The sequence below is a fragment of the Polyodon spathula genome, chromosome 22, assembly GCF_017654505.1.
Source record: "Polyodon spathula isolate WHYD16114869_AA chromosome 22, ASM1765450v1, whole genome shotgun sequence".
Classification (NCBI taxonomy): domain Eukaryota; kingdom Metazoa; phylum Chordata; class Actinopteri; order Acipenseriformes; family Polyodontidae; genus Polyodon; species Polyodon spathula.
The window spans coordinates 29,822,541-29,838,927 of NC_054555.1; the positions used below are offsets into that span (position 1 = coordinate 29,822,541).

At 45.3% G+C, this 16,387-nt stretch overlaps 1 protein-coding gene across 1 annotated transcript; it reads left to right on the forward strand.

The window, feature by feature from the left end:
• Positions 1–738: 738 nt before the first annotated feature.
• Positions 739–16,029, forward strand: LOC121296962. Its single transcript, XM_041222935.1, has 7 exons — positions 739–941; positions 10,426–11,387; positions 12,455–12,506; positions 13,059–13,188; positions 13,465–13,607; positions 13,824–14,057; positions 14,240–16,029. The coding sequence occupies exons 1-7, from the start codon at positions 852–854 to the stop codon at positions 15,014–15,016; spliced, it is 2,388 nt and encodes a 795-aa protein (XP_041078869.1). The 5' UTR covers positions 739–851; the 3' UTR covers positions 15,017–16,029.
• Positions 16,030–16,387: the final 358 nt, after the last annotated feature.

Sequence of the window (16,387 nt, forward strand, 5' to 3'; positions counted from 1 at the left end):
ATGCCGAGCAGGCCTCGCTGAGGGAAAAAGAAAACTCAATTGTTTTCCATTACAGGAGGGAAATAGAAGCTATGCATAGCCATGTATCGTGCTGAGTAAAGTCACTGTGCACGCGTCTGTATCCTCCTCTCTTTGCATTGCTTTATAGGGCGTTTGGCACGATACGCGCAAAGCAGTTCTATTTCCGAGGACCTAGATGCTGTGGGTTTTAGTTTCTCCCCTGTTTGATGTCCTGTCACATGTGTCTGGATGATCTGACATTGTTGTTTTTTGCTTAGATCTTCGCTCAGGTAGATTATATATTTACACAAGTGGCTTTAAATCTGGACCTTTTGAATCTTGCAGGTTAATGTACTTTTATTTTATTATAGAAAAAAAAAAAAAGTTTTGGGTCCCCCCCTCCACTGGCACGCATGAAACTGATTTGATTTGTGTAAAGGCATTTCAAATATCTGTACTTGTATGAGTTATGGTCATCTGAATATCATGAATGGGATATGCACATTTATTTGACTCAGCTGTCGCTCGTGATTGATATAAATGTTTTTTTTTGTTTTGTTTTTGTGTTTTGTTTTTTTAGCCACTCATGAAAAGCCTAACTGCCCACCAGGCTTCAGAATACTCCTGAAACATCCCAAAAATCAGAAACCCGTGGATTGCTTTGCTTTCGCGAGCCCCACCCCCCCCCCCCCCCCCCCCCCCCCCCCCCCCCCCCCCCCCCCCCCCCCCCCCGTGTTGCGTGCCCGCCCGCCCGACGTGTGAAGGCGCGCCCCCGAGGTGGCTCAGTCCAGGTGAATGGGGAGTGAGTGAGAGGGGGTTACGGATCTGTGTGCATTACTGCACAGGGAGACATGGAGAAAACTTTACAGAGCACGGCAAACTGGGCACCGATCTTCATGACAGCCGCCCTTCTCTGGGCTTCGGGGGCACACGCACACAAAGTAAGTGACGAGCAAGAGATTTAGCCTCCCGTTCAATTTTATTTTGCACTGATTCCAGAAACGCTCAACGGGGAAAAAAAAAAAAAAAAAAAAAAACAAAACAACACCGTGTAAATCCTGCAATTCAAGCGAGTTACCGTTGCCGTGTTAATCCACGTCCGTCACTGGCATGTGGAAATGAGAGCTGCTACCGTATTATAACAGGGAATCTGTTGGGTTTCAGCTGCTCATTGCATTTTGGGAAAACTTGTGATTTAAAGACTGTACATAATAATATATCACATGAATTATATGCAGTGGGTAAGTACATCTGCATGTGACGTTGTTTGTATACATTGGGTTGAATAATAAAGCATGGGAACTCTGATAACAAATATTAAAGCTGTGGTTTACTGTACCGCTTTCAGTAGACTGGAACAACGGGGCCGCTTTTTATAAACAGTGCTTGTTTATTTGTGTAAACTTGAAAACAGAGAGAGAGAGAGAGCGCTGTGAATATATCGAATTGGTCATAAAGAGATACAGTACTGTACATCTATTGTGTTTGGAAGAATGTGAATTGAACAAACAGCCCGGAATAGGATATTCACACCTTGGGTTTGTGAAGCGGTCTGACGCATTAGTGCTCAGTAGGGAACTGCTAATTTGACAGTGAAACTTTGCAACAATTAATTAGGGAAGAGTGGCTACGGGGCGCCCCGCCGGGATCATTACTTAAACGGCGGAAAAATACTGTAGATTAAATGTGCGTGCTGTCACAGATGAAATAAAGCTACACTCGAATGATCATTGTAGTGTGTGTTATTGAAGTGTTTATGTGCTCCTAAGGGATACAGCAATGCTCAATGGTTTGTCTGAAGCGCCCGTGTGACTAATTCGTTACCTTCTGTGATAATGAACTCGAAGTGGCCGCCTAACGACTGCTGGGTTTGGATTAACTTTATTGCCCCTCACAGTGTTTGGTAAATAAACAGCTGGCCTGAATCCGGACTGAGCCTTTTCCTCAAGTCCTGTATGTTCCCCTCTGCTTTGGGCTTCATCATGTAAATTAGATCCAGATTGCCCTCCATGGCTCACCTCTCTACCTCCTGGTATTCCTGCACCACTTTGTCTGCACCGCTACAAACGTGTTGACTTTGTGCATGCAGATACTTTTATACTTGGCATGCGTGGTTTTGGCAAGACTTCCTAATAAAATTGCCCTGCAAATCCATAAGCTTTTCCTCCTAAAATATTCCAAAGGAATTCATCAGGGAAATGAACATCAGGTGTACATGTTCCTCTTGTGACAGTCGGGTCAGGTTGTAGCCGTGAGAGATGTGCAAGGAGCCCGTGTTGTGAACAGTTCCAGGATTCTGTTCACCGCGTGGTCCTGTGATTAACCCTTGATCAGTATTGCGAGGGGTGGTGAGATCTCAGGGTTAAAGAGCAGCTTGTATGGGTCTGAAGAGTCGCAGCTATCCAAACCTCTTCTTGTTTAGAGTCACTATCGGTTTCTGTTTTTATTTTTGCAGGGGGCCGGTTAGCCCTCACACTCTGGTACACAAGCTGTAATAAGTGTGAAGACAGAGTAAGAGCCTTCTTGAGTCCACAGAGGGTCTTTAAACTAAAAACTATGTGTCTATATTGTTTGAGGCTGAATAACTTGACCTTGCCACAAAGCAGATCCACAGTTGCTGGAGCCAGGGCCCACTATTGAAATACCCTGTGCACACTTTTCACTGGTGTACGTCTGGTAATTGGGACATTGCTAGATAAATAGGGGGCCACAGCGTCCTGCAAAACCGGATGAACAAAGGCTCCGGGTCTCTTGAGCTGCGAGTGACAGAGCTCTGTCTCTGCTGTTTACAGGGCACCAGCCATCTCTGTGATTATCTGCCTCATGGGGCAGTCTAAAAGATGCCTTTGTCTTCTTTTGTACCAAGTTCATTTTTGGAATGAGATAAACTGGCTTGGAGTTTGTTCCATGAAAGGGACCGTGGCTCCCAGATTTCTTTTTTTTTTAATTCAAAATTCCAGTTCCACTTTGCCAATTTTTTTTTTTTTTTTCCGTTAACTCAGTAGAGCTTTGGCACGTGCTTCTAAATGATACACATTCCACTTAATCACCCTAGTTTTTTTTGCAATATGCCCTACTTTTATATTTGGAAAGCTGCTTAGGAGTCCTTGTGTCTCTGTGGATAATATCACATTTTTTTCTAGTAATGTTTAATATTATATAAGTAATCATTTCCCCCAATGAATCCCTTTGGGGTAAGCAAAGGGTTAAGCACTGTTGGAACTGAAAATAGCTCGTTTGACAAAATCCTTGATTAGATTACCCTATCAATGAACCTGCTCTACTGGAGTCACGGGCAAGGTCTCAGTGTTTTTCTTCTTTCATTATTCAGTTTCTTTCACAGTTACACAGGTGAGAACCCTTCAGTTACAAATTAAGTTGTAGATATTTAAAAACAGTTTGTGTGTACTCTATGGAGTTTGAGAAGTTGCCTGGCAGAACTGTAAAAATAAGCATGTATGCATTATAAAATGGATACATTGATGAGAATCTTGAAGCAGTGCAGTTGTGCACACGGTGACTGAAGGGGCAGTGGAAGGATGGATTCCCTGCAGTTGTTTCGGTAGCTTGGAGACTCTGAAGGCTGTCTGGATGGAAACTCTGTCCTGGCGACCCAGAGGTGCTGTTTTGAAATGGGCCCCCAGTGAGAGATGGCAGCAGGCCCACGGTTTGTAAACCCAAGGCTGATGAACCCATGGGCTCGGGACCCGCACAGACACATGGGGAGGTTGACATCACAGTGAAGATATGTGACAAGCAGCAGGGTCATGTATCAGACTGCGCCGCAGCTGTGGAGGGGGAGAAGGGGGCTGAAGGATTCTGGAGCCCCTCTGCTCTACGTTAACATTGGGATTTGCAGTTGGGGGATGGGGGGATGGAGTTGCTATTAGCCAATAAGTTAAACATCTGATAGTCATTCTTGACGTGGCTATTCTGCATTTGCACTCGGCTAGTATGCACAGAACTAAGTAATCTAATTTTCACTACCGGTAAATAATCCTGTGAAGATTCACTACCCCCTTTGCACAGGCCCATAGAGGCTGTTTATGAGGAGGCTGTGTGTGTGTGTGTGTGTGAATCAGCACTGGGAGGTTGTGTGTGTGTGAATCAGCACTGGGAGGCAGTGTGTGTGTGTGTGTGTGTGTGTGTGTGTGTGTGTGTGTGAATCAGCACTGGGAGGTTGTGTGTGTGTGAATCAGCACTGGGAGGCAGTGTGTGTGTGTGTGTGTGTGTGTGTGTGTGTGTGTGTGTGTGTGTGTGAATCAGCACTGGGAGGCAGTGTGTGTATGTGTGTGTGTGTGTATGTGAATCAGCACTGGGAGGCAGTGTGTGTGTGTGTGTGTGTGTGTGTGTGTGTGAATCAGCACTGGGAGGCAGTGTGTGTATGTGTGTGTGTGTGTGTGTGTGAATCAGCACTGGGAGGCAGTGTGTGTGTGTGTGTGTGTGTGTGTGTGTGTGAATCAGCACTGGGAGGTTGTGTGTGTGTGAATCAGCACTGGGAGGTGTGTGTGTGTGTGTGTGTGTGTGTGTGTGTGTGTGTGAATCAGCACTGGGAGGCAGTGTGTGTATGTGTGTGTGTGTGTGTGTGAATCAGCACTGGGAGGCAGTGTGTGTGTGTGTGTGTGTGTGTGTGTGTGTGTGAATCAGCACTGGGAGGTTGTGTGTGTGTGAATCAGCACTGGGAGGCAGTGTGTGTGTGTGTGTGTGTGTGTGTGTGTGTGTGTGAATCAGCACTGGGAGGCAGTGTGTGTGTGTGTGTGTGTGTGTGTGTGTGTGTATGAATCAGCACTGGGAGGCAGTGTGTGTATGTGTGTGTGTGTGTGTGTGAATCAGCACTGGGAGGCAGTGTGTGTGTGTGTGTGTGTGTGTGTGTGTGAATCAGCACTGGGAGGTTGTGTGTGTGTGAATCAGCACTGGGAGGCAGTGTGTGTGTGTGTGTGTGTGTGTGTGTGTGTGTGTGTGTGTGTGTGTGTGTGTGAATCAGCACTGGGAGGCAGTGTGTGTATGTGTGTGTGTGTGTGTGTGAATCAGCACTGGGAGGCAGTGTGTGTGTGTGTGTGTGTGTGTGTGAATCAGCACTGGGAGGCAGTGTGTGTGTGTGTGTGTGTGTGTGTGTGTGAATCAGCACTGGGAGGCAGTGTGTGTGTGTGTGTGTGTGTGTGTGAATCAGCACTGGGAGGCGTGTGTGTGTGTGTGTGTGTGTGTGTGTGTGTGTGAATCAGCACTGGGAGGCAGTGTGTGTGTGTGTGTGTGTGTGTGTGTGTGTGATGTCAGCACACTGAGGCAGTGCAGTGTGTGTGTGTGTGTGTGTGTGTGTGTGTGTGAATCAGCACTGGGAGGCAGTGTGTGTGTTGGTGTTGGTGCTGGAATATGCTGCTTGGGCACAGTTTGAAAACTTTGAAATGAGTAATAGACAGTGAGTCAAGGTAATTGCTTTTCCTCCCAGCAGCAATCACGTTTTGGAATCGTTCAAATTCTGTGGGTTTTGATAGTTTTTTTTTTTTATACACTTTTTATAGTTCCATGGAATTAACTGGCATTAGATCAACTGTTATTTAACTACATTGTAGACGGTTCCTTGACGGAGGAAAAGTTTTCCTTTTAACGGTGCAGAATTGTTGTCCCCATTTGTTACGCTTCAAATTCTTTTTCAAGCGCACGAGCAAAACAATGTTTATTCTTTCCATCTCAAACTCAGAAATCGCCTGTGATGCAGTCTTAATCAGAAACAATGATATATTAGAGACTAACGCAACGCAACGCAACGCTAAGAGCGTGCTTCTTTAGTGTAGAGAGAAATCCATGGTGATACACTCCAGGTCGCGCTGTCTCCTGCAGGGGTTACTCTTTCAAACACACTCTGTTCAATTGGGATTCGCTAGCAATTTTAAGTCCTATTGGGCAGCAGCTAAAGGGTTAATATTTCATCATATTACACAAACAATATATCAGTGTCTTGAAAATCCTTCGCACAAATTCTTTCAAAATAAAATAGAGCCTTAATCTATAAAGCTCATTAGCACCTGTTTCACATTCTTTCACGACCTGACTAACCCCCACCCCCTCCCCGCTGTGGATAGCAGAGTAGAGAGCCTGGTGTTGGAGAGTGTCAGATGACTACAGTGAATTTACCAGCACTGAGCTTATCTGAACCGGTACTGTTCAGTATCACCTCTCACCCACACTGTGTTCAATTCAGAGTAATGGGCCTGTTCACGAAGCTTTAACTCGCAAGCTATTTAGATAATGTTTTTTTTTATCATTCAAATTGTGCATTTATTAAGAAAATGCAGTTTGGTATTGCCGAACATTTCCTCGACGGCTGCAGTCTGGAACAGTTTCATGTATGTCAGCAGCTCGCTATGTTTTATCCATTACAGTGGACTCTTTGAGTACCACAGAGCTGTACGTAAAGAGTCCTAGGAAGCACTACAGAACAGCGCAGGTAAGCGTATATTGGATCTCTTCACATTACCATTCTGGCAGGCACAAATTCTCTTTACTTTTCCTTTTCTTCACATGAAGGTGTTGTAACCTGAGCCAGTTTATCTGATACCAGCTGATTAAATCTCCCATGCTTTCAGGCACATTGCTGTAAATTGTACAGCTATTGTACATCTGCACAATGGTTGTTATTTACAAAAGATATAACGTTTCAGAAGTTAAAAGGGTTTTTCGATTGTTTGCGTTTTGAATTTTACAGGTCCAAGCAGTAATCTCTGAAAGAGTGCTTTAGACTGCTGAATCATGGTACTAGCTGTAAAATGTACCACTGGACACATAAGCTACTAACCCTGTGAAGTGATTCGTGACATTATAAATCAGGACAGATCTTATTAACCCATCGCTGCACAGTGTTTGATGTATCTGACATTGAGAAAACAGGCAGGGCAGTGAAGGGTTAGTTTACAGACAGTTCACCAGGGCAGATTATGCTAGTATTGATTGGAAGTCTTTCTCATGATAAGCGCAGCTGCCAGTGACGTCTTGCTGGTTTTTTGAGCGAGAGTTTAATCTCAGCAGCCTTGAGTGTAGCGGAGGAGTCACTGAAAACTGAAGATCAAGAGCCTGTTCCCAATGATTGTACTGCAGCTTACTTGAATCCAGCACTATCAAATCAGTTGAAGGACTGCTTTTACGTCCCACGAGTGGTGCAATCCAGGTCAATACTATTCTGCATGGCTGCATGGATGTTTCATTTGTTCTGACCTGGCTGTCACACTCCCTCGCTGGAAAGCTCTTTATTGGGAATAAATCTGCAGGCTTCACAGCCATGCCCATGAGTAAGATTGTGCCAGCCATGGCAGCTGACCCAGTCTGGAATAATGCAATGCTGGTTGTCATGGATAGTCCTGGAGGCACACCCTCCATAAGATACCTCCTGGTTTCCCACGTGTCAATATTGATTCAGTTGCACTTCCTTATAAAGGAGGTCACAATTGTATCCTTGCACACCTTTTGTTAACGGCCTCAGTGTACCTCTTTGCTTTGTCTTCCACACAGATCTGATTAGATGTCAGACTGGTGCTTCTTTTCCGCGCTCACTCCGTGGGACTGACTCCATCCTCTTAGTATCAGGAGGGGGCTGCTATAGTTACTGCACTAAGCCAAACAAACTCGCAGCGCGGGCATCACAAAAGAGCATTCAGAGGGTAAAGAAGGGTCCTCTTTGTTTTCCCGTAACACATTTAAACCAGTTCTGTGGTAATAATGCCCTGAAAAAGGAGTGTGTTTTCAAGTCATTCATAAAGGATAACTTCATCATTTAAAGTTTAACATTTGCAACCAACGGCAGAACGTTCTGAAGAGTAAAACCGTCTGGAGCCATAAGAGAAAAGTAAAGCAGAGTGGAATAAGAACACCTTGTACTGGCAGAAGCCAGAAATCCATGTCCTTTCATTCTTTTCAATGCTTTTCCCAGAACTTGGCAGGTTTGTCCTGTTCGTAGGCTGAAGCTCTCATTGTCAAGTCCTTTACTACCCTTTATGAAATCGGCTTAGCGTTGGACTTTCTTGCAAAGGCTCTGTTGAATGTCAGCTGTGTAATTGATATATTTGGTAAACGTGGGACGCATTGTTCCACAGCATGCTGAATATATTCCAGTGAACAAAGTGTGCGCTTCCCACTTCAGTCCTCTACCGAAACCCAGCAGGCTCTTTAATCCCGCTCAGATTGCTGCAAATGAAGCACCTCCTCATCTCAGTTACCTGGAGATGCCAAACTCTCCTTGCATGTTAATTACTCCTTCCCAAATTCCCATTACATCACTTTGTAATGCCAGGCCTGCACATTCAGCCAGCTACAACACTGTAAGTTTCAGGATAAACACTCTGTTTCCTGCCTGAGCTGGGCTCCTTCCTGTGCAGCATGTGTCTGGACCCCCATCTGAGTTGACAGTTTTTGAAAGAGTTGTTTATTTCCCTTTAAAGGGGAGTTTGTTTCTGCTGCGGATGTTATTCTGAGCTCACATGCTTGTGCATTGTTTATTCTTCACAGGAATACGAGCCTCTTCAGAGGAATAGCCAGACTTGACATTCCAAGACTAATAACATGTGCACCTCCTGGAGCGCGTGCTCGTGTCTCCAGGGAGAGGCGCTGCAGAGGCCTCGGTTTGACCCTGCATAGAGAGCGCGCTGCTGCTTATGGGATATTGTCTGTTTTGTCTGTTATTAATCGCACTGTGTTACTGCCTCCAGATGAAAGCACAGATCTCTCAGCAGTCTACCTCTCCCTCCGAGGCAACCTGTAAAGTTAGAACTGTCATGAGAGGAATCCTAGCCCCCACTTCACACAGCTGACGAAACAAGGGCAAGGCTAGAAGAGTCCACTCAGTCCCGGGGCATTCTACCACAGCATGGGGACAAACTGGCACCTCACTTCTGTGAGAGAGAGAGAGAGACGCTTTGAACTGGAGATCTGAAACCTGTAGTGTAATAAACATTTACAAGCCCCCGGCTAGGTTTGCATTGCGAACATCTGAAGTTGAATACTTTACTGATTTAGGTTTGGAGCCTGGAGTTTATAAACCTCTCGGAGCGCCTGTGTGCCTGTGTGTGTGTGCGTGTTTAAACTCTGGAGGGGTGCAACAGGGTTGCAGTCAGGGGCTCTCAGAGCGCCTGTGTGTGTGCGTGTGCGCGTGTGCATATGTGTCTGTGGATGTGCGTGTTTAAGAAACTCTGGAGGGGTGCAGCAGGGTTGCAGTCGGGCTCTCAGCTCATACATGCAAGCCTCCAAAAGACATTCATACATTAAAAAAATGTGGGCATCTGTATTCAATTACCCATAGTGATTCCCCCTAGCCCTCACATCTGCTAAGAATTAAAAGTCGGTGTGTTTGAAGAAATTCCTCCCGGGTGCAGACAGCCGGCTTGCCGCACCTTTCGAGGGACTAGCTGAGGGAAGGAATCGGCAGCTGTTGTCTCAATGATATGAAACTTTGCAAGTTTTTCACAACATGCAGAAGGGGAAGGCATTCTACTTTAGTAATAATGTACGTGAGCACAAGAGCATTTTTTACTATTCGATTATAGTGCACCTTTAGTTCGTTAGTTAGGTTACCTTATTGGTGCAGTCTTCAGGTCTGTAGATTCCTCTTCTCAATAACCAGATGATGTTGGCTGGTTTTTAGGATATTATTTTTAATGAAAGCTGACACTGGGGAGAGAGAGAGAGAGAGCTAGAGAGAGAATAAACGTTCCTGTCACGGAATTGTGAATAACAGCTTGTTATGTCTAATGTTTGGAATTAAGTAAAAAGACTCGCCAGCCATAAGAATGCTTTGAAATGGAAATCGAACATAGATCTCCAGGAAATGTGTCTTCAATTAGGGTTGGATTTGTTTTCTTCTTTTTTTTTTTTTGTGGTGAAAAAGCAGAATTTGAAATAGCATCTTGTTTTCTAAGAGTTTGAAACCCAAACAAGGCAGATCAGTTTGTTTGAGCAGCCACATCACACGCTGTGGGAATTCTTGTTTTTTTATATTGACTTGATGTTTTTTCTCAAGTAAAAAAAATAAATTAAAAAAATAACATTGCAGGAAAAAAGGCAGGATATGGTTTAGGAAATGTGCTGTTTTTACTTCTTCGTGCCAGTCACGATGATCAGAAATGTTTTGGTTAGCTCTAGATTATAATGATGATATAGTTACACTTAGAACTGTCTTTTAAGGTTACAAAAACAATATAATTTTTGCTGTGCCGTACAGCAAAGTTAGGTTCATTTTTAATAGAAAAATCTCCATTCAAATAATATTATAGAACAAAAAATCGGTGTGGCGCTATTGTGCAATGGGGATTGCTCGTTATTTTCCGAAACAAATCGCACAACAATATTACTTTAAAAGACATATTCAGGACCTTCCTGCTCTGAAAATGCTGTTTCTTTGCTTTGTTACTGCCGGCTGAGCTAACTGCTTCTGAATTGCAGGTCTATTACTCCTGTGGCGCTGTAGTGGACGTGATGGACTCAGATGAACAGGGCCTCGTCTTATCCCCGGGTTTTCCCAACAGCTACTACCCGGGCTTGCACTGCGTGTGGCAGTTCTTTGTGCCAGCTGGGTACAGACTGGTAATGGATGTATTTGACTTTGATGTGTTTGAGACCTCGAGTGAAGACGGCTCTTCACCTGGTTTCAGAGAGAGCCTGGCAGACCCCACCGATGAGAGCAGCACGCCCGACCCGGATTATGAGGCAGCACCTGAACGGCTTTCCAACCAGACTGCAGGTTCCCCCTCAAAGACTGCTAAAGGTTACTATGGAGGGTATCCCAGGACGACGTCCAAAAAGGATGACCCAAAGCAAGTGCTGGTCCAAGAGCAGTCCTCCAGAACGGAAGCGGCCAAGGTGTCCAACTGGGCCAGGCAGTCGTCGGAGTTTCTGCCGAGTGACGAGTCTCAGGCGAAGGAGAACAGCAGCCCCGGCGTGAGCGGGGACAACCGCATCTCCACGCACTCTTACAGGGGAGACGATGACGACTACGATCGCCCAGGCAAGAGCACCACCCCTTCTCTGAAGGAGAGCACAGACGCCGTTGCCAGCAGCGCTACTCAGACCCAGCCTCCTCCAATCGACGCGTGCCCCCATGATCTCCTCTACATCTCAGACCTCATGACCTTCTCCTCCCGCTTCTGTGGGGCCAACAAGCCCAGTGGCCGGAAGCTGGTGTTCGGCTCCTCGGTGGAGCTGGTGGAGGTGATCGTGGAGCTCATCACCACCACGGGCCGGGGCCGGGGCTTTGCGCTGCTCTTCCAGTACCGCAACGAGACGGACATGGGCTCCGACCGCTCCCTGGAGCCCGGGAACCACCAGGCCGACACGCTCCTCGTTGTTGTGAGCGCCGCCGCCTTCTTCACAGTCGTCCTTGTGGCTGCCCTCTGCGTCCTCTTCAGGTAACAGGAAGACTGCATTTTAAGCAGAATTATGTGTTGATACCAGCTTGTAAGTAACCAAATGTTTATTCAATACCACCTGACATGACCTTTGTATCAACTTGCCATGTTAAAAAGGCTGCTCAAGAGTTGGCTGGGGTTGGAGGATGGTTAGGTGTAGGAGTATGTTCGGCTTAGACCATTATAATCATCAACTAGGAACAAATAGCCAAAATTTCCGCTTGGGATCCTGCATAAACATTAGAGTTTTTAGTGAGTTAGCTTTAGTGGGTAATTGTAGTGGAAAGTGGGGTGTGTGGGTGTGTTTTATTTTCTTCTTCCCCTTAACAAAATTTTAAAACAAACAGCAAGTACCTGAGTTCATTACAAACAGATGTTATTCAAGGCACAATGTATTCTAAAAATGTCATGAAAATAATAGCCATTTGCCATTCAAAGTGCAGGATACCTGTGCAGAATAGATCCCATAGCCCTGCCCCTCTTCAGAAGGAGCTGTTGACTCAGCTGCAGTCACAGGTTCTGTTGTATTCTCCCAGTCTGGCTAGTGTCTTGTTATTCATCATTCACAATCCGTCACGGTCATTCACGTACTGGATTTCTGAGGTTTTGCAGCTGGTTAGTAATTTTTATCAAGAGGCACAGTAGCTCGCAACAAAAGAAAAGACAAACCCAATTTGAACTTTCTAGGCAGAATTGTTTAGTTGTTTCCAAGAGAACTTCAAAGCTCAGTGGGGTTTTTGTTTTGTAGCGATGCTGCTGTATCTTGTGATTGAAAGTCACAGATGAAGAGGAACATCAGAGCGATGTGTGTTGCTTTTTACCTGCTATTTGTAGGTGTTATTGTTATACTGAAGTCTGAATCGATGGTAAGAAGTAAGTGCTGGGTATTGTGCACCACAGTAATGTTTTCCTATAATGTTTTCCTCTATTCAGTTCGCTTTGACCTACTAGAAATGCAATGAACAGAGCAGAGCTGAAACAGAATGAAATGAATGTTACAAGTAGGGAAGGTACAACATTGATCAAGACCGGACTTTGATGCTGTCCCGCATGTTTTTGTTTTGCAGACAGAAAATATGTGAAAAAGGAGCCAACTCCTACTCCCCCAACAACCAAGAGGTAAAGAAAACCTGGTCTGACTCATTTCTACATTCCTTGACCGCAGATCAAGTTATCTGCTCCAACTTCTTCAAATAAACCCTAGTCTGCATCTCTTATTATGACCTGCTAAAGATGCAATACCTGCTAAATAAAGTATAAAGCATGTCTGTATTAATGAAGTAGTTTCAGTGTTTGATACTGACTCAAGAATACAGGCAGAGAGATCCATGTAGGCACATTAGATTTGTTTGCTGGTGGATTTTTATTTAGTGGAGGGTCCTGCAGTTTTCAGCGGAGTTCTCTTTCCTAGACCTGTGTACTGGTCTGCAGTGTTGAGATTCCAATGAAGAGGGAGTTCACATTGTGTGAATGGGGTCCCCAGTGTTTTCAGCTGCTGCTCTTAGCTTCACACGCCACTGTGCAGTACAGTGGAGTCCCTCTGTTACAACATCGGAAGGGTCTTGGAGAGCTGGTCCTAACGGACTGTTTGGTAATTACAAGGGGCCTGGCTGGTAAGTTAAGGGAGAGCAAGCCGCACTGATCTTCAGTTTGTACCTGTTGTGTCTCCAGTCGCAGCGTGGCATCCAGAACTCTGCCGTGGGCATCAGCGAGCTTCAGCTGGTGGTCCCGAACCGCTCGAGCCTGGAGATCTCCACTGACAACGAGAACAACAACCACACCCAGAGCCCAACCCGCACAGGTCAGCCATGGGCTTTGTGGAGCACTTTCGCTTTGGTTTCAAACGTTTTCAAATAACTTCTGTTAATATTTGAGTGTATTTTATAAACTCCTAACCAACTGATGAGTTGAAAATTCACGGCAGTACCTAAAATTCAGTCGTCTCTATCAGTGCTGGTTTCAATGTACACATGGGTAGGTATTTCATATAAAAAAGTAACTGGGAAGTGTCAGTTGAACCCAAGCCTCTGCTGAAGCTAGACATGCTTGAGTAGATTACCCCCAGTGTCTTCTTCAGGGACCTCTCTGAGTGATGTGTGCCAGCGTGACGAGCAGGAGGTTTCCTCCAGCGGACTCACCGAGTCGGAGTCAGGGACCGACGAGGTGTTCGTTATCTCTGCAGGACCCGGGCCCAGTGGACTGAGCTTCTCTACCTACAAGGTAAGGGTGAGGGGGGCATACTGCAGGTTTCATTGCTGGGGCACTCCAGTTACTTCTCTTCTGAAACCTGAACCTGTTTGGATAATTCTAACACCACGAAAGGAAATGCATTTCAGAGTTTTTGGGCTACGGCTTAAGAAGAGTGATTTTTATTTATTTATTTATTTTTTATATTGGAATAGCTTTTTTTTGTATTTTGTTTTTTTTTTTCAACAGCAAAACAAGAACCTGAAGAGTGGCGAGACAAGCCCAGGCACAGTGTGTGACTGGCTGACTCCAGACACTGCCAGCACCCCTCCATTCCCAGATCCAAGGGCTGAGAGGGACAGTGGAGCCCCGAGACCCAGGGCCTGGAGCGTCCGCACCTTCCACGACTTCCTGCCGCCTCAGCTGCAGAGGAAGTGGTGCAGCTGGAACTCCACCAGCCCCTTCACAAAACTGGTGGACAACGTAAGCAATGGTTCAACTGGTAAAGAAAACGCACCGCCTGCTTGATGAGTCGCTTATCTGGTTAATTGACTATTGACAGGAGAAGTCCTTAAAAACAAGCCATGCTTCTTGTTTCAGTTTTTCGGTCTAGGAAGGTAACTATTTCTAATCGTTAGTTAAAACATTCCACTCTCATTATTCAGGGTTCTGCCAGGTCAGGGTCAGACTGTGGCAGGGGAAGAGAGCGGATAGTCCTGTCGGAGGCCCGCTTGGAAGCAGAGACAAAGAGGAATCACTCGGACTCTTCGATGAGCAACGCCTCGTACCCCTTGAGCCAGCACTCCCAGAGACAGCGCCGGCTCAACTCAACAAGCAACCTGCAGAGAGCCAGGTTCGGGAGCCCTTGCTTCGGGTTCCGAACGAGCTTACCCGAGTCCACCAAGGGTCCCACCGGCCCCCCAGAACAGCCTTCGATCGTACCTGTAGAGGTCCCAAATGGCTCTTCCAGCAGGACCCTCCAGGTGGATGGTGCAGCAAAGACCAGGGTCCTCCCTGGCGAACCTGATGGAGTCATGGTGCCGGTTTTTGTCATCTCGGAGGAGGACGACCGGCAGCCGTTGGTTCTTGCTGAGCATTTCGGCCAGTGTGGGGAGTCTCATCAGAATGGTGATGAGCAGGACTTGAACCCAAAAAGGAAGAAGGACCACAAGAGTCTGGCGGCCCAACGCCATCTCAGTTCGGTCAATGGGTCTCCTTTCAAGCCCAGCACAACGTCTGACTGGAGCCTTTGGGGGAACCCCAAGAGAATGGAGCGTGTTGATCAATCCAGTGTTTTTGTTTCCTCAGGTAATCAGAGCAGCCTCTCTCTAACAGATACCAGTGCAACAGAGTCACCGTATGTGTACAATACCCCAACTCAGAAGTCATGCTCATTAGTTCCGCCAGCCACAGTATACTGTGGGGTTAGTGAACAAGTGTGATGCTTGGAAAGCCCCAGTGTTGAAAATGCAGGACTGCAGAGGAAGAAATATTGGGCTTCTCCTCTTCTGCCAGTTCTTAGTACGTTGCATCTCTTAGGCTGTCCAATCAATCCTTTATTTAACCAGATGAGAAATCAGCTGATATTACTGCTTTGGCTTTATCTTTTCACTTCTGAAACCAACGTTAAAAGGACCCGGCTTTCCTCCAAACACTGTGCCAGGGGTGTGATGCCCTGGGACAGTAGCAAAGTAGAAAAACACTACACTTTGTGTATTGTTAGATTTGTTAAGATCCAAACCCTGACAGATTCTGAGAATTCACGCTGGAAATACCTTGCCTGTGGCATAGCTTCCTATCTGAAGATAACATAAGAGAAGATGTCAGTTTGGTCTACTCGTAGCATTAGTGTCAATGCAATGGGACTCTTAGTCTTTGCTTGAGGTCCACAATGCTAAGCGAAGCTTACTGAAATCTGGGATGACTTGTGGCTGTTGCAGGACTCAGAGGGGCGTTTGTTTGAGAGTGACATATAAGAAGCTGATCTTCCAAGCACGGCAACTTCACAGCATTTTCAGCTCTCTCAATCTGATATAACGATCTGAAAAATAACTATTTCAATCACCACACCAGAGATGCAACAGTTAACTGACATAGTGAATCCTCCCTCCTGCTCTAGAAACTGGAAACATGCAATTCCAAAAGCAGATGCTTCGATTTTAAAAACTTTTTCACATGCGATTTCTTGGTAGTCCTGAGTTGGATCCTATTATGGCATGGTCTGAAAATCAAATGAAAAAAAGTTTTGGGTAGATGCGCTTTCTGATGTGTTATCACTTAGCAAGGTGCAGCGGGAGTTTAAACATTTCCTTTACCTGCTAGTTTGTATTGCTTCATGCGACCCACACGCTCGCGTAGAGAGGCACCACTTTCTTGGGTTATTGCAATCTGTCTAACCCTGGTTCACCACATTTGTAGATGCTGTCTAGTACATAAATAAAAGCATTTTATTGTCTTTATAGCACAGATGAATGAGACTACCTTGAGAATTTTATAGCACTGTTATGTTTGCAACAAAAACAAAACAAAAAGGGAATATAGAGTAGTGTTGATAAAATAATATATTGTTTAAAAAAAAAAATAATAAACTCTGTCCGTGGAATCTGGTTGAATTTATTTACTTTACAATTGAATATTAAATACTGTAGCACAGACTGCCAATGCCACATATAGATTTTTCAAGCATATATATATATATATATATATATATATATATATATATATATATATATATATATATATATATACACACACACACACACACACACACTTTGTTCCCCCCAAGCTGTTGCTTCTGTTCATGGTGTGATTTT